General features: G+C 58.6%; 1 protein-coding gene across 1 annotated transcript in view; it reads left to right on the top strand.

Annotated features, from left to right (window-relative positions):
* Positions 1-18,171, top strand: part of TCERG1L (transcription elongation regulator 1 like) — a 173,749-nt gene that overhangs the window by 110,628 nt on the left and 44,950 nt on the right. Inside the window, exons 5-6 of the mRNA XM_047762464.1 lie at positions 5,906-5,997; positions 9,935-10,023. Coding sequence (XP_047618420.1) covers positions 5,906-5,997; positions 9,935-10,023 — 181 coding nt within the window. The remainder of the gene's footprint in view (positions 1-5,905; positions 5,998-9,934; positions 10,024-18,171) is intronic.

The following is an 18,171-nucleotide window of genomic DNA, read 5'->3' as shown; positions in this document are numbered from 1 at the left end:
GTGACACGCACTCCTGTCTCGGCGACTGTGTCGGTAGTGGACGTTCCAAGCCCAGCTTCAGGCCCAAGCAGCTGTGGTCCCAGGGGTCTGGGGACTTTGACTCACAGCCTCAGGGCCCTGGCCATGTCGGCCACTCTGCAGTGACCTGTCTTGAGAAGGTGGGAGACCCCAGCCTGTGAGCCCGAGAAGGCGAGCAGGAGAACAGAATCGCCGTGACCCTCGCCTTGGCCACATCTGCTCGCGTCCGCGCTGACCACCCAGCTGCCCTGCAGCCTAGAAACTGGCCCTGGGAGAGGGGCTTCAAGGAGCCCAGGCCTCTGCCTCCCCTTCCCGTCTCCGAGCTGGGTGGTCCTAGGGTCTCCTGGGGGCAGCTGGGGGCAGGGGACAGAAGGAGCACCCTCTCTGCTCGGCCCCTCCCCCTGCCGCCCCTTCCCCGGACCAGCTCCACAGGCCCACGGGCCCGTCTCCTAGTTACTGGCTTCCAGCCCTGAGACCTGTCTTTGTCTCTCCTGTCCCTCTGCTCCCCAGGGCAGCAGCTCTTGCTAAGTCACCACCTGGGCTACATTGAAACTGTAGCCCAGGGACCCACTCTCCTTTGATATTCTGGGTTTTATAGAGGAGACAGACTCTGAAAATCAGTGCCTTGTCCAGCCTCATTCAGAACCACACGCAACACACCCGAGTGTGTCATTACTAGTACCTTAAACATAAATTATGTTTTCCCCTTATTTTATTATTTTATTTTATTATCGGAATTTTCCCAAGGAGCTCAATACCACTTAAATTGGCAAATAGTTCCATCCCTCCCGAATGGCTTATTTCGTATCCTGGAAAATGGCTTTTACCTTGTCTAGTTTGCTTAGGGGCCAAATGGGATGATTTTCTACTTTGCCTGAGCATCACGGGAATTGTTTTAAGACAGCACTTGCGGGGAGACGGTGTTCAAGATTCAAATTCCCCTCATTATTTCCCAGAGTGGACGGTATATTATTTGTTCTTGAGGCGAGAACATTCATATTTGGAAGCGGGGGTCACTAGATCACGGCAAACACAGAAAATGGGACCCGGTGACTCCAGGATTGCAGCCTAGCACCTGAATCCAAGACAAGCCTCCCCGAGACTGGAGGTCACTGGAAGAGACCCCTGTCGCCAGGCATGGTCCCCTGCAGTGACCGGTCTGTGCGTGCGGGCTTTACCGCGTGGATTGCCTTTGTAAACCTTCCGGTAACGGCCAATGGCCTGCAGCCACCAGGCAATTCCACTCGCCCTGGTGTCCCCCACCCCCAACCTCACGGGCACCCCCGGGAAGTCACTGCTGTGTCCTGTGCACAAATCATCTGTGGCTCACGGGTCCCCTCAGTCTAAGAGATTTCTCACAGTTCTAAGTGTGTTATCGGAGGTTGATTCCAAAGGAACAGCCCATCAGAAGTCACTGCTGGTTTTCGGAATAAAAGAGTGGAATGTTTCGGCTGTCCTCTTCCTTGTGGCTCATCCACTTCTGTCGTCCCAGCAGGAAACCCGGTGACTGTTCTCACTGGCCCTCCTGGGTCACTGTTTCCATCTCCCGTTTCTTTGGGATAACCCCCAAACAGTTCCAGAGAGCCTGCTGACTTTCGGAACCCCGGAACGGCGAGAAATTTAGGAGATTAGTTCATTTTGTAGGTGATGAAACAGATCCAAGAGAGGACAAAATGTGTTGGGAAAAATGAGCCTGAGCTTCAGGCTCCTCCTTTGAGTGAGAAGCTGCTGACAGATCTTCATACTTTTTTGACACGTCGGATAATTTCACTTGTCTGCAGGAGTTCTTCACTTGAATAATTTAAAGAAGCAATTTTTAAATGTTTAAAAAGATCCCAGTGCCTTATTCAATATTAGTAGCCTTGGCTGAAGCTCGGGATACGCAGCTGCTGTCCCGTTACCATCGTATATAAGCTGTCTTTGGTCTGAGCCCAGATTCCAGCTGGTGGCAGATCCCCAGGACTCTCAGAAAGCAGGTGGCTTAGACGGGGACTAATGACCAAGAGGTGAAATGCCGGACAGCTGGCACGGACCCCTGACCCCAGATTAGAAGCCTGCAGGCCCACCTCACTCTTCTTCCAGCCAAACGAGGTGGACCGATTGCTGAGCCAGGTGTTTGCGCCGCCAAGTCTTGCCCAGAAGAAGGAGTGTGGCCTTTCTGTCCCCTTTGTTCGAGGGGGCACATTACTGCCACTATTCACTATTGCCTGTTCCCCTTCGGTCTGTCGCCCTGGCCACTCCCTGCAGCATTTTGAGAGAAGATGCTATCAAACCGCCCACAACACCCCCTCCCGCCCCAAGCAGCTGGGTTGACATGGATTCGGTACCCGCAGGGACAAACATGCTGCTCAGTGGACTGGCGTGGCTGTTTTCACGCAGGCCCCCTGTCTCCTTCTTGGGCCTCGCCGCTCGGCCCTGCCAGGAGGAAAACCAGACCACAGGCCCTCTGAGAGCTCTTCAGGTGGCGGAGCCGGGCTGGGTCAGTAAAACTGCGCAAACAGAGGGACCGTCCTGCCTCCCGCACAGGCTGGAAATGTATCAAGTGTCCCCACACGCTTAAGCGTCCAGCGTTTCCTCCATAAACAAGCTCCATTTGACCCCAAGGGAGCGTTTGGCGGCAACATCATGGGGTTTGCGGAGAGGCCCAGAGCACCCAGCGGTCAAGCATGTCAGGGGGAGCCCTGGCGGGGCCCTCAGGGAGCCGTAGCGTCAGCTCTCCCAGGACCAACGGGGAGACGCAGGCCCCTGCGAGGGGGACCCGGGTGCCCCGCTCAGCCGCGTAGCAGGTGCCTGGGCAATCAACATCTGTTAGAAAGGGCTGTGTGGGGCCAGGCCCAGCATCGTCACAGGCGCTCTGGGGACGTGTGCGGCTTAGGGGCTTTAAAGTGGCCATCAGGACCGTTTCAGGGAAGCAGTCACAGTGAGCGGGGCCATGCATTTATCCGTATTTGAAGAGCTGATTTTAACCAAGATCAGTGGTTTTCAATCAAGGAAAACGATTGGGATGCCTTCTGGGGGGACAGAGGCATACAGGTGGGCAAGCCCTCCCTCACTGCGGACGGCGCAGGGGCCTGCTGTCAGTTTCCACACACGTCTATTTTTTTACGACGTGTTATTTGCACAAGCTGAGAAGACGCCGCTTGCCTTTCCGGTGATGCAAGACGGCTGTGTCTTCAGTAAGGAGCCCCCCAGTTGTCAGGTAGAGGGCGTGGCCTGGGAGGCTCACGCGGTAGGCGGGGCCTGGGGACACACGGGGGGGCGTGGCCTGGGAGGCTCACGCGGTAGGCGGAGCCTGGGGACGCACTCTGGGGCGTGGCGTGGCGTGGCGTGGCGTGGCGTGGCGTGGCGTGGCGTGGCGTGGCGTGGCGTGGCAGCGCACGCAGCCCCTCCTCCTGGCGGGGCCGGCGCCGACTGGGAAGGAACCCAGACCACGTGCTCAGGTAGTGCGGCGCCGTCTGCTCGCTCCCACCCCCGCCTCCGGCCTCGGTGCAGCCGTTAGACAGTGGCGCCCAGGGCCGTGACCTAGCCGTGCCGCCTCATGGCAAGTTCAAGCTTTCCTCCCCTCCCTGGGCCTTGGGGGTGGTGTTGGCTTCCTTCTGTTCTCTGGCCTCCGTCGCCGAGCAGGGATCGAGGGTCTCAGGTCCTTCAGGCAGTTCTGGGGAGCTTCTGCAGCCTTGGTGTCCTGGGCGAGGCAGTGTCCCTATGTCCCCGGCCACTTTCTCAGGGGAGCTGATCTGGTGGCCGTTTCAGACGCCACCCTCCATGGCTGTCTCCTTGGCGGTCCCCCCGGGCGGGCCCTCACCCTCTTCCAGCCGGTCTGGAATTCCCGCTAAGGCCGCCGGCACCCCGACGTCATTGCAGCCCCTTTGCCCATCCTGGGCACCGGCTCCCCATCCTGTTCCTCAGCTGCAGCGGCGAGAAGGGCCGGGTTCCACAACCGGGCCTCAGATGCCTCCTGGCAGACCTCGCTCCCCTTTGCCACAGGGTGGGCAGCTGGTGGGATCTGGGCATGGGCTAAGGCCCAGACGGGCTCCCTGGTCCAGACCTCCGAACGGGTTGGGTGCTGCGGGACCAGTGCTGACAGGGTGTTGGAGAACTGGCTCTCGGTCTGACACCGTCCCCGTGCTGGCTTCACGGCTCTTCCCACCAGGAGAGGGAAGTCTCTTTGCCGGGCTGCGGGTTTTAGAGCACTGGCTGGCCACCTCACAAAGGGGCTCGGAGTAACGGAGAGGCCTGGCCATGCACGGGTAGGTGTGGACGGGGTGGCCCCGATGTGGATGTTGGTGAGGCCCGCATGGTTGACTTGGGGGTGAGCTGTCCCGACACAGGACGGGGAGACCTGAGGAAACAGCCTCAGTCTTACCCAAACACAGCACCTCTGTGGGGACCGTCCACATGTTTGGTCCAGGTCCAGAGCTGGCCCCGTGGTGCTCGGAGTGAGGCACTTCCTCACCAAGGGCAGTGGAGCAGCTGCCCTGCGGTCTGGACCCGGCTCTGCAGCTGTGGGGGTGCCAGGTAACTATGCCCACTATGGGCAACGTGGCCCCACGTGGGGGCAGATGGAGCCCATGCACACACAGATGCACACAGATGCACACACTCACGGGCACATGCATGCATGTGCATACACATGTGCACACAGACACACATGCACAGAGATTCACATACATTGGCACACATGTGTGCACACATGCACACTCACAGGCACATATGCACACAGGAACACACTTGCATGCACATACACTCGTGCGCACAGGCAGACGCATGCACATACACACTTGCACACAAACACATGCACAGAGATGCACACACATTGGCACACATGTACACACATATGCACATTCAGGCGCATGTATGCATGCACACACAGAGATGCACACACACTGGCACGTGTATACACATACACACAGGCGCACACATGCACACACAGGCACATGCATGCATGCACGCACATACATAGATGCACACAAATGGGCACACACATAGTTGCATACACACACTCACAGGCACACACACACACACACACAGAGTGATGCTCGTTGTCCCTGTTAACTCCATTCCTTGGGGAAGGCGCTCCCGAGACCTCCCCCTGGGTTGCACAGACAGGAGCTCCAGGTCCGGTGATCCCTCCTGGACTTTCCAGGGCCTCCTAAAGTTTCCTGTAAGTCAGGCTAGTGCCTGGTTGGATGCTGGGGTTTTCTACTAGTCCTTGGTCCTGACACCCTGGTTAATCTGCTGCCCATCACTGCCCACAGACTCTATTAGTCCTTGGTCCTGACACCCTGGTTAATCTTGCTGCCCGTCGCCGCACGCAGATGTCTAGGGCTATGTGACAGCATAGATGAAGATGAAACCTTACCCTGTTTTCACATTCAGCATCACGTTCCTGCAACCTTCTGCCCCTCCTCCCAGGCAGTCACCGTGCAGATCACCCACGGAGCCAGAGCCCACATTAATGACGAGCAAAGAATGGTACCAGAGTATGACCAGTGTGGACATGCCTCCCCCCACTCCCATCAGAACTGGGGCCCAGGGCATCCCATCTCAGCCCCTGGCTATCAAAGCCCAAGAAAGCCTGGCTCTGCTGCCTGTGTCGGCTCCTTGTCCTTGTCAGGGAGGCCTGTGTCCCATCAGTCATGACCCACGTGACCTGGTCCAGGAGGCTGGCCAGCCCCACCATGGATGGTGCTGTGTAAGCCCAGGGGGAGTTGCTGGGAACTTTGTCCTGAGACCACAGTGCGGTCACACGGTGTGGTCGGCCTCGCTTTCTGTGGGATGCACTGTGTGCGCCACCACTTTGAATTCTCAAGGCTGCTGTTTGTCCTTGTTCGGTTATACAAACTGACATGACAAGTGGATACTCATGACCGTTGCTTTGGCCCCGCAGATAAAAGCAGAGAACGCAGCCGAGCGCCCTGCCCACCAGCCCTGATGCTGCACACAGAGAGGAAGAGCCCGGCGGAGGACGGAGAGGACAAGGTTGGTGGCCGTAAACACCACAGCTAGGGACCAAGGGGCCCACACGCCCTCCCCGCCGGGTTCCCCCTGGCCCTCGGCTGTGCTGTCTTGCCGTCCCCTGGGTGGGGCAGGGCCAGCCCCAGCGGGGCAGCTCCGGAACCCTGCGCAGGGTCCGGCGGTGGGGTGGGCACAGCAGCCTGGCCTTCCCTTCCCCAGCTGGGTCTGGAGCTCGCGGGCCGGTGCTGCTCAGAGGAGCTTGGGCAGTGACCCTGGCATCCTGCGTGTGCTGTCTGCATGTCTCAGAAGGCATGTGCAGGCCTGGGCTTCCTGGCCCGAAGCCCCGGGGACCAAGCGGAAGCCTGCAGCTGTTTCCCTGCTGCACTAAACCCAGTGTGCATTTGCATTTTCTGAGCACGTGAGGCTCTCAGGTCCTTCCTTTTGCTGTTCCTCAGACAGCACTTTACGGGCCGAGGGGGAGTGCATTTCCCGTCCCACGAAGCCAGCCTTTATTGCTGCTTTTGAAAGTCACAAATGGCCCTTGATTTGCTCTGATCTGTCAGGTGCGCCAGAGGCCTCAGTCTGCCCCCCGGCTTTTCCTGAACAGTTTCTCCTCGTCGGCTGCTGGCAGGTGCGTCTGCCTCAGGCCTGTTAGGTCCCCGCCCCCGCTGGTCTTCACGCCAGCTCCCCATCTGCAGTGACATCCCTGGGGACCGTCACTGGTGGGTCACACCCGCCCCCCCATCATTAATGCCGAGGCCATGTGGCGTAAATGGATCACGGGCGTTAGTGCCCATGAAGCTGGCTCCCCGTGGGGAGCCGTGGCGTTTCTCGGTAAGGGATGGATCTCGTACCAGAATGATGTGTTTATTAAACAGATCGTCTTTCTCCCGTTGGAGCTCCTTCCTCTATCTCAGGCTCTGAGTCTCATTCCCTTTCATTACTTCTGCGTGGAAGGGCGTTTTATGCCATGATGAGCCATTTCCATCACCAACGGGAAACCCTCACCAGCGTGAAAAGAAGAGGCGACCTTGGTAATTAGCAGTGGGTGGTCCCAGCGGCGCCGAGCTTGAGCTTCTGTCCCGGTCAGAAGTCACGCATTTACTCGGATCACTAGCCTGGGATGGGGCTGCTCAGGGTCCCTCCTTGGCTTCCTTGGTCCGTTAGGTTCATAGTGAAAATCTCCTCTCGTTTCTCTGATTGGATCAGTGATGTAAACCCTGGTCTTAATGTATACTTAGTACTTTCACTTTTTTTTTCTTTTTTTGTCTTTTTGCCTTTTCTAGGGCCATTCCCGAGGCATATGGAGGTTCCCAGGCAAGGGGTCTAACTGGAGCTGTAGCCGCCGGCCTACGCCAGAGCCACAGCAACGTGGGATCTGAGCCGCTTCTGCGACCTATACCACAGCTCATGGCAATGCCGGATCCTTGACCCACTGAGCAAGGCCAGGGATCGAACCCCCAACCTCATGGTTCCTAGTCAGATTCGTTAACCACTGCGCCACCACGGGAGCTCTGGTATATTCACTTTTAACCAAGTGTTTTGAATGCTCCCTGTGACGGTGATTATTTATCCCGACCTCATCTTCACACAGGAAACAAAGACAGTTTCTGCTACTCAGAAACTGTGGCTCATGAGGCGTGAGTATAGAAAGTGCAAGTCGCTCATCAGTAGAACCTTCTGGAACCCTGGGGGGGAGGGGCGCAGGAGGACCCCAGTGAGATGCCAGGCTGGCGGTGCCTGGAGCAGACCACGGGGTCCTGGGTCCTCCTGCGCCAACCCTGACAAGGCGCCATCCTGCGGGGCCCTCGCTCAGAGGCCGCGCTGGGGCTCATCTGGATGAAGGGTCTCCTCCAGGCTCCTCCCGTCCATCCTCCGGCCCTCTGCCCGCGGCTGCCATTCGATCCCGATGATGTGGCTGTTCAGCCTCCCTCGGGGGCCACCGGCTTTTCCGGAGCCCGACCTCTGTTGTTTGGGGTCTGTCTCACCGCTTTACACCTTTGGGCATCTTTTAACTTTATATTTGCATTTAATTGCTTTTTCGTTTAGGCCACACCCATGGCACGTGGAAGTTCCCAGGCTAGGGGTGGAATCGGAGCTGCAGCCGCCAGCCTACATCACAGCCACAGCTGCAGCAACGTGGGATCCGAGCCACATCTGTGACCTACACCGCAGCTTGTGGTGATGCCAGATCCTTAACCCACTGAGTGAGGCCGGGGATTGAACTCATGTCCTCATGGATACTGTGTTGGGTCCTTAACCTGCTGAGCCACAACAGGAACTCCTGTATTTGAGTTTCATGCTTCTGGGCCCCCATAATCCAGCACTTTCCATCCTGAGGACTGTTGACAGGAGACCGAGAGGGTGGAAATGAGTATTTGTCCTGGTGTGGCCCCTGGGGGCCCTGGAACGAGCATGTGGGCTTTGGGGGGAAGCACTGTGTCCCTGTGTGGCCGGCCCCACAGGGGAGCACAAGCAGCGGCGTCTTTGACTTTGGGTCCTTCCCACAAGTGGTTAACTGTTCCCTCACCTGCACCGCCTCGCAAAGCACCGATGGTGATGAGGGCGGGAACGGATTCCCAAATTCTAGGCTGACATTCCGTTTTTTAAAAACGAATCTAGAGCTTGAATTGCTCCTGACAGTCTCAGCTTGGAAGCTGGTTGCTGTTTTGAATAATGGACGAGTATCTTTTAATCGCACCTGGTTTTCCTAGAGAGACAACGTGGTTCGTGGTACATGATTATAGATTCGAAAGTAAAACCATGGAAACAGCTCCTCATCCCTGGAATTGGTGGTGCTCACTCTGATTTCATTTCCTTCTTACACTGTCCCCCAAACTGAGACGGGACTGTCTTTAAAAAAAAAAATTCCTCCCTGTGATTTTTCAGTTCTACCTGTAGGAATTTGGTTCTGTTTCTCTTTAACAAGCTCGGATGTCTGTTGTACCTCAGGGCAGCTAATAAGTCGTTCCAAATCTTGGATCTGTGTTTATGTTGGCACTAAAATTGCCCATATTTTCTAATTTAAAACAACTTTTCAAAAAAAATTTAGGAGTTCCTGTCGTGGCTCAGTGGTTAACGAGTCTGACTAGGAACCAAGAGGTTGTGGGTTCGATCCCTGGCCTTGCTCAGTGGCTTAAGGATCTGGCGTTGCCGTGAGCTGTGGCTCAGATTGTGCATGCCTGTGGCTGTGGCGTGGGCCGGCAGCGGTAGCTCCAATTGGAGCCCTAACCTGGAAACCTCCATATGCTGCTTGTGCAGCCCTAAAAAAGGCAAAAAGACAAGGCAAACAAACAAACAGCCTTTTCTCTCCACCTTCTATCCATAATGAAAGTGATCACGTGTCCCAGCCAAAGGTGCGCTTTGATTTTTTTCATTAACTTTGGGGAGCAAATCTTCCTTTTCTCCTGGGGGGTGTCCTGTGCAGATGGTGTTTATTTTCTGGACGAGGCAGAGCGTCTCGGGCACAGAGTTCACCCCGATCACTGCACAACGTGAAACACAGCCTGGACCCTGCCCCCCGCTGGATGCTCCAGAAAGAGGGGTTGTCCCTGGAGTGGGGGACACTGCAGGGGCACAGGCTTGTCACTTCTTCCTGCTGGGCTCCGTGGTTCTCTGCCGCTAAAGGCTGTGCGGGCGGCACAGTGACTCCAGCCGCTGGGTCAGCCCATTTCCAGGGAAGAGTCCAGTGGGCTTTTGTGCCCCTGAGACGTTGAGGCGTCCAGACCGGTCTCTCAGTGGCCACTGTCTCTGCAGAAGCAGGCAGTGTGGCCAGTCTGGGGGAGCAAGGGGACGTCTCAGTCTGGGTCACTCGACACGGTCGGCTGTGTCTGGTCCCTGTACAGGCTCTGCTGGGGGCGGGCCTGTCGGCAGGAGGTGGCTCATTCTTCCCTTGGTCGCCTGTAATGGAAGAACCGGGGTGACTTTTTAAGAAGTGCTCTCCCTCTCTTTCTGTTGGAAGGCGCCTCCATCGATCCTGGTGACGGGAGAGGACCGTGCAGCCAAAGGAACAAGACCGGTGGCCTCCACGCCCGTGCCCGGATCCCCCTGGTGAGACGCCCAGAGCCTGGGCGGTGGCCAGAGTCCTGACTGGTCCCGGCCTTCGCTCATTGTCCCCAAAGAGAGACGCGTGCTCCTTAGGTAACACGGTGCTAAAAAATTCATGTGCAACTCACGGCACGTGTGGTTCCGCGCTGCTGTCACGTTCCGGCGAAAGAAAAATAGCATTTAAGTGAGAAGGTATGCTGCTCCGATAAATTTGCAAATGTGTATGAAAGTAGTAACGCTGTTGCCTATATAGCCTGAAACGGCAGCAAGCCCTGGGCTTCAAAGGCCTTTCCCTCTCCTGCAGGAAAAGCGTAGCTGAGTAGCTGTTAATTAAAGATGCGCCTGGCACTGCCAGGCCCCGTGAGGCTCCTGATCCGTGAGTGCGCTGCACGCAAAGCGCCCTCCGCAAGGGAGCCACCGACTCTGGTTTTTTAAAATGTCCTTTTATAATGGAGTAATTTGGAAGCAGAAGAAAAAGGTTATTATAGTAAAAATTAGTTTTAAAACCGGGAGATGAGAGTGCAGCATGCAGCTGGGAGGAACAACCACTTTTCGAGACGGAAACAGAACCTCTTGTATCTGCCGCCTGTGCCGTCTGGCTGCGAGGCGCCGACCCAGGTCCCCGGGTGGGGCGCCCACCTCACGCGGTGGCTGGGCGATGTCCGACCGTGGCCCTGTCCTGGTCACCTGCCTCCCGCGGCGCGCCAGGCTCTGAGCCGGACAGGGCATCTGCTCCCCCCTTGCCCATCAGTGACTGGTGTCGCCGGGACCCAGGGGGGCCTGTGGCTGAAATGCCGTGCACGGTGGGGACCCCTCACCCGAGGGGCTCCTGGTGCTGACACTTGGTGACACGCTGTGTTTCCAACACTTCAGTTCACATGGGTTCTGACACCGACTCCCCCAGACCCGCAGTCCCTCAGGCTGAGGGCCCTTCCCACAGCTCTGCTCCTGCTTCGGACCCGCCGCAGCGGGGTCCCCGGGCTGCCCGCACCTCTGCCCTGCTGATTGCCAGCTCAGGGCTTCCCACAGCCTCCTCTCAGGTTGGGCGATTTGCTGGAATGACTCAGAGCTTCGGAGAGTGGATCCCTTATGATGACGGGGTTTTTATATAAAGGACTCGACCCAGGGCCGGCCGGATGGAAGAGATGCAGAGGGCAGAGCTGGGCAGAGGGGCTCGGAGCCTCCTCTGCCGCCCCCACCCCCCCTCACCTAGCACGCCCCCGCCTCCTGAAGTTGGGGTGGGGCCAGAAAGCCACCCCTCTCATCCCAGGGTTGTCCTTGTGTGGCCAGCCCCACCCTCCCAGAGTCACCTCCTCAGCCTCTAGAGTGTGGCCAGAGGGGCTCCTTGTGCAGAAGAGATGCCTCAGTCCATCATCTAATTCAAGGGTTTTAGGAGCTGGTTGTCGGGAACCGGATGGGGGTCAGAGCAGCCTAACAGGATTTGTACTTTATAACGGCACAAACGCTGTTGCTTCTGTACCCAGCCCCTCCCACCCGGGTGTGTGAGGCAGGTGCACCGAGAGGTCGCGTGGGGGACGGGGGGAGGGAGTGACTGCGGTGCAGGGGTGTGGTCCCGTCACTGCCTCCTGGTGCCCCCGTTGGGGTTAAAGTTGGGTGGAGGATGTGACCTTGAGCCCTAGAAGCTTCCAACTGGAAGATGCGGTTTTAATGCCTCCGTAAGCCTGTGTGACGGTGCCGAGGGCATGGTGGGATCCTGAAAGCCCCGACCCGCGTGGCGGCTCCCTCTCGCGTGGGTCTGTGGCCCGTCAATTACGAGTCAGGCTTCCAGCCGAGTGGGGGGCCGTGCAGGGGAGCCGTCCTTCCCTCTGCAGTCGCAGGATGGGGAGCAGGGGGGGGTGGGCTCTCCTGCTGCCGGAGGGCGGCCGTGCCCGCAGGCGGGTCCAGGCTGTGGGGGCTTTTCGAGGGGGACTGAGACTGCTGGCTGGGCCTGACGGTCACTTCCCACCCTGCTCCTCACTCGTGCCTTCCTGACTCAGGCGCAGCAGCCCTGGGTTAGGGTGCAAGTGTTCACAGTGGAGGAGACCCACACCCTGTGGGTGTGGGGGTGTGGTCTCCCTCCAGGCTGGCGGGGGGGGGCGCTGCGTGGGGCTTGTCCGACAGCTCCCTGACCTGGGCCTCGGCCCCACGGAGGCCTGGGTAGCACCTCGCCCCGTGAGGACCTCGGCCTGCGGCCCAGGTGAGCTCTTCTGCTCCAGGCTGCACCTCTTGCTCCCAGTGGGCTCCAGTCACGACCATACCCCGTCCAAGGGGTCGGCTGGCGGGCAGCCTGCGCCCAGGGCAGCCAGGTTCTCAGGAGACGAGGACAGAGAGCCCCCCAGGGGTGTGGGAGGCCAGGGCGCTGCCCCCACCTGCTGCCTGAGCCCCTGACCCGAAGGCAAGCTCGGGCTCGCCCGTGGTGAGGGAGCGCATCCTCGGACAGAACATTCCGGGGCACGGGCTGCCTCTGCTCGCCATGCGCAGGGGTTCTCCTGGGGCGTCCACGTGACAGTGAGGTGGGGGCACCGGGGCAGGGACGGTCGCAAAGGCGGGGCCCAGGGCCGCCCACGGGTCCTCAGGTGCGGTCAGCAGCAGCGCTGACCAGAGGGCGGGCAAGGCGGCCGGCAGCTCCGGTGCTCCCCCGCGTCTCTGTTTCTCGGAGCAGATGCCCCGGCACCCGCCCTTCTGTCGACTCACTGAGTTCTCCTTCCTCCCTGGACGGTGCGGCCTCTCCCCCGACGCCCACCGTCCATCGTGCCCATGGCGCCTCCCGCCCCTGAACGGGACGCCTGGGCTGGTGTCGTCGCGCAGGTTGCAGCGTCATTGGCGTCCTTACTTCCTCCAAGTGTGCTCCTGTTTTCAGGCGTGTCAGCACCAGAATAGCACTGTCCCGTCGCTTCGGGAACTTCTGTTTCTTCTTCCTCAAGACTTGGCTTTTGGCCCAGATGGCAGTTTGGGGGCAATTAGACCGCTCTGTGGTTGGGGGTTATTAACATGATGTTCTTAGACTTCCTGAAGACGTGGGAAAACATCAGAAGTCATTGTTAAATAAACTAAAATCCATAAGCTTTTGGCTTATGCCGAGGCCAATGATTAATCACCAGCTTCAATTATCGAAAAGACTACGAGTTACAAATAATGAGCAATTTTCAGAAAACGAGAACCATCGACCCCTGGCTTCAGAATGATACCATTTTCCGAAGATCAAGATGGATGCGGTACCCGTTGTGTGTCAGTGATGTGTTGATAGCAAACCCCAAAGTCTTTCTTTAAATGCCTTGGGAGGAGACAACAGGGTGTTTGAAGAAAGCTGAGGAAGATGCCGCATCAATCAGAAAGTTGACACGTTCAGAAGCTGCCTCTTCCGGGCAGTGCTGAGTCTTGTTTTTACGGTAAGGAGGGAGGTGGTGAAGACGCAGCAGGTGCGAGGAGCGTCATCCAGAGCACCACGTTCTGTGCCCACAACACCGGGGACGGGGCCGTCACGAAGGAGTCGGCGCCAGAGCTTAGATTCCTGCGCGGAGTCTGGACTGTGGGCGGGAGTGATACGCCCACTGAAAACAGGAGGAGATGCACCCTTGTGGAGACATCGGAGAGCCTCGGAACAGCTGATCAGTGTTTTGAGAGCCCAGCCACGCTCCCTATTCCTTTTACGTTAAGAGCAGCTGGTTTATTCTGACTTTATTTCATATTTTAGCACCTGCTCAATGACATCTTCTTATTTTGTTCATAACTGTTAATTTATTGAGCAAGTTCCTTTAAAAGTAGGTTCCCTAGATTTTTCTAAACATTGGGCGATGCGTACATACGTTTGGCTTTAAAAAGACTAGCATTAAAATTATGTTCTAGGATGGAGTTGGTAGAACTTTTCCAGAAAGAAAGGAAGGTTTCCCGAAACGTCGCATGTATGCTGGATGTTTGACAGGAGGAAGGGGACGGGGTTCCAGTGACCAGGGCAGAGGCTGGCCAGTCCCATCAGTTCCCCAGGTCCCAGCTGCCCTGGCTGAGCTTGGGGACGGCAGGGCATCGCTGGTCTCTGAATACTGACCACTGAAGGGAAGCTGACTGTCCCTCTGTCCACTTTTCGTAATTGAGTTTTGTTATGTCCAGGAAGGGGCCTCTCGGGGAGGGTCACCGATGTTCGGTAGCATGTCAGCGGGTGGTTCAGGCAGGTGCAGGGAGGGCACATGGAGGCTGCCATTAGATCCGCATCTAAGGGCCTCCGGGGTCACAGCGCCTGGAGTGTGGGCGTGGGACGTGCCCTTTCCGGCTCTGCCCCTGGCTGATGTTTGCATCCCTGGGTGGCCTCGCTTTATTCCTGGGACAGTGACAGGCTTCCGGGACCTGTTGCTGGCCCTGGCCTGTGTCGGGGGTGGGGGTCCCTAGGCAGGGCAGGGAGGCAGCGGTCAGATTTCCCTGCAGTGAGAGGCCCAAGGTGCGGACGCCGGACTCTTGACGCTCTTGACGCTGTAACAGCAGAGACGGTGACTCTGAGACCGTCCCTGAGGCAGATGCTCCTGGAAGCCTCCCTGTGGTCGAGATGGAAGGTGTCTGTTCCCTGCAGACTGTCTGGGTCCTGGGGGACCTTCTGATGCGGGCAGGTTCCCGAGGGCTCACTCTCTCTGCAGGGCTGAGCACCGGCTCCCGCGGACCACAGCCTGGCACTTCTGTGCTGCCCCTTCTTCCAGGGCTGGAACACTGGACTGTCAGTTCAGGTGCAGTGCAGGGCCGGCAGGCAGCATCTTTCAGGAGTTACACAGAGACGTTTGAGCAAGGGCACAGATGGCCCCCGGCTGCCTAGGTGGCCGCCACGCTGCCAGGGTCTTGGGGACCTTCCGATGCCCAGGTGCTCGGCTCCCAGCTTCCCCTGCACACGGGAGGCATTTTCTGGGTCTGGCCACTGTCCTCACCTCCAGCCAGCAGGTTCTCTAGTCACACACGGTCCTTCACCAAGTGACATCGGTGTCAGGAGGCATGTAGTCAGAGACGGCAGGGCTGGAGACCAGGCCGAGGGGGTGAACGAAAACCAGCTGGTGCGTCCCCTGCCCTCCAGATCCCCCTACAGCACGACCTGGCTTCTGACACGGGCTGTGAGGTTTTCCCACATGGAGCGATTCTGCGGCACCAGCTGGGCGTCCTGCAGGCCGACCATCGGACACTGTCTGCTGGGGACACATCACATCCACGGTTCACAGCTCAGTCCCACAAGACTGCACCCCCCCCCCCCAAGTGCCGACTAAAAATCCCGGTTGTCACCTGCACTTCTGACCGACCAGCTGCAAGTCCAGGTTTAAGGACCCTGTCTCAGGTTTGATCCATTTGCTAGAGCAGCTCGCGGAACTCAGGAAGCAGTTTGCTCACTGGATCACAGGTGTTACAAAAGGAAGCAGCTGGGGACAGCCAGAGGGACGCGATGGCAGCGTGGGGCGTGGGGAGGGCCTCAGAGCCGCCGGGCCCTCTGCAGGCACTGCTCTGCCCAGGTCTCCACTGCCCTCCATCCGTGGGGGTTTACCGGCTTTATTCTGTAGGCACAGCTGGGCAGGGGTGACGGACTCAGCCTCTAGCCCCTCTGGGAGGGGACAGGATGTTCTGACCCTCTGATCCAGAGTGGAGCCCTGGTAACCGGGCTGTCCTTGGGGACTGTCCCGAGTCCCTCCTTGAGCTAGGCAGGGCGTGGCGGAGGGCCTGGGCCGTGGGTGAGATGCTCCTCCCCCACGACCCCCCACCCCTCCCTTGGGAAGGTTTTCGGAGCTCCCTGCAGAAACCTGCAAGAAGACCAGGCAGGCGTTTCTGGGTGGAAATCCCAGCGTCACCCGAGGGGATGCGGGAGCCAGTGTCTCCTCTCTTCCTGGAACCTTGGTGTCTGCAGGCCCCACGGTGCCACACCCAGCCCACCCCACGGAGCCCAGGCTGCCCAGTCCTGGGGGTCAGCCCGTTCCTGGAGACCGAGGTGGCAGAACAAGGAGGGGGACAGAGAGCGGAGGACACCGAGGTGCTGCCTTTTCAGCTCCGAGACCTCAGCTCTGGGGAAAACATCCTGCAGACCAGAAGCCCCTCCTGGGACAGGATGCGGGGGTGGGGGGCAGGCGCAGGTGGAGGGAGGGACCCAAGTGTGTCCCTGGCGGGGGCGGGGGTAAGGTACAGACCCCTCCCCACTGGGCTGCGGTGGACGCTTGGGGAGAGGAGCGGAAACCTTTCCATCTTGCAGAGCCCAGAAACGTTGGGTTTGCTGTGTGAGGTGACCGGGGGTTCCTCTTGGAGGACAGACCGGCGGCCCCATTTCGTGCTCGAATCCAGTGCTCCATCTCTTAGGGCTGCTGAGTGGGGATGCTTTGGACCAGCCCTGAGTCTGTGCACTAATTATATCCTCTGGGAGCCGGGGACAGTTAAAGAGAAGAGCGACCGTGGCAGCCTTCCAGAAATTATGCCGTGTGATTAAAGAAGGGGGACATACATACGTATTACTTAGAATGTGCATAAAATGATACAGGAAATTAATTTTGCATGTTCCAGCTGGCTTGGTCTGGTGGAACCCAGCCGTAACGAGGGGGTGGCAGCTTTCTCCTGGGCATCCCGTTTGTTTTCCCTGCGCCAGCTCTTGGTGCCGTTCCTCGAATGTCCCCACGGCGCAGGAACTGGGTCCTTAGTGGCCTGGGTGTGAGCAGGGGCCTGTGGTTGCCGTCCCTCGCCGACTCCTGGGAGATAACACCCACTGAGCCCCTCATTAGCTCCACGCTTCCCTCGTCAGGGAGGCTCGCTGGGTGGGAAGGAGGGGCTGAACTTGCCACACTTGGGTGCAGCCTGCGTCCAGAGCTCTGGGTCCTCCCTGTGCCAAGGGTATGCTGTGGGCATCCGCGGACACGGTAGCCCTGAGCCAGCAAATGTACCGCAGAGACCCCGCCAGCGCCTGGGACAGCTGGCCCGAGGAGGTCCTCATGTGTAAGGCTTCTTTCCTAAGGTGGTGGCCAGGCTCGGAGCCAGAGGGGAGGATGCTCAGGCCTCAGAGAGAGAACGGGCTGAATCCACCTGCTGAGAAACACCTGCAACCTCACATCACGGGGACTTTTTGGAACCCGGGTTTCCTGGTGTGTCTCCCTGTCCAGGGAAGGACCCCTGCCCTCAGCCAGCTCAGGTGGACGTGACATCTGTCAGCAGCTGCTGGGGTGGAAGCTGAAATCCTGTTGCTCTTACCCGCCTGGTGGCACGGGCCAGGGCCACTGTCGGCCCCTAGCCTGGGAACCTCCATATGCCACAGGTGCAGCCCTAAAAGCAAGAGACAATAAAAAAGAAATAAAAAAAGCAACTTTTTTGCCAGCCAAGTCCTGCACTAGAAGGAGGCACACGGCTTCCCTCAGGCCCGCAGAGGATAGGCGCCCCTGCCCAGGCTCGCTGCGGGAGGGGAGGCCTGACGCACCGGGCAGGGATCTTGTCCAGTCTGCCACGTGGCCCCTCACCTCCCAGCCCCCAGGGGCCCACGAGCCGTCCAGCCCCCAGGGGCCCACGAGCCGTCCAGCCTGTGGTAGAGACGGGCCCTTGTGTCTGGCCGCAGTTTTCCCGCGGCGAGGAGCGTGCTGAATAATGCGAATCTCACGCCGTCCCCCACCTGTGCGACAGTGGAAGGGAGGTCATGGAGGGTGAGAGAGGCTCTCAAGGTCGCCTGAAGGTCAGAAGCAGGAATGAGCTGGAGGGTGTGTCCACCAAGAAGAAGGGTCGTGGCCTTCCACCTGGAGGACCAGGCCAGCAGTTGCCCATGCTGTGGGGACAGTGCTGGGGTCTGGGTCACTGCTGGCTGGAGGCAGGTCCTGATGCTGGCACCCAGGACTGAGAGGGGCCCGGGTGAAACCCACTGACCAGTCTGCCCCCAGCTCAGGGTTTCCGCTCCACAAATTCATCAGCTCACAGCCCTGGAGGCCGGAGTCCAGCACGGGTTCGTGGGGCTGGTTCTTTCTGGAGGCGCCAGGGAGGAGCCTGTTCCTGGCTTTTCCAGCTTCTCAAGGCAGCAGCATTCCTGTGTCCTTCCTCCACGTTCAAGGCCAGTCAGGGAGCATCTCCTGATCTCTCTCCCCCACCCGGTGTGTGTGTGTGTGTGTGTGTCTGTCCATCTGTCTGTCTGTCTTCACACCTCCTTCCCTGCTCTTCCTCTTTGGAGGACCC

The sequence above is a fragment of the Phacochoerus africanus genome, chromosome 15 (assembly GCF_016906955.1).
Source record: "Phacochoerus africanus isolate WHEZ1 chromosome 15, ROS_Pafr_v1, whole genome shotgun sequence".
Classification (NCBI taxonomy): Eukaryota; Metazoa; Chordata; class Mammalia; order Artiodactyla; family Suidae; genus Phacochoerus; species Phacochoerus africanus.
The sequence above is the reverse complement of the archived record's forward strand: the minus strand, read 5'-3'. Positions and strand labels throughout refer to the sequence as shown.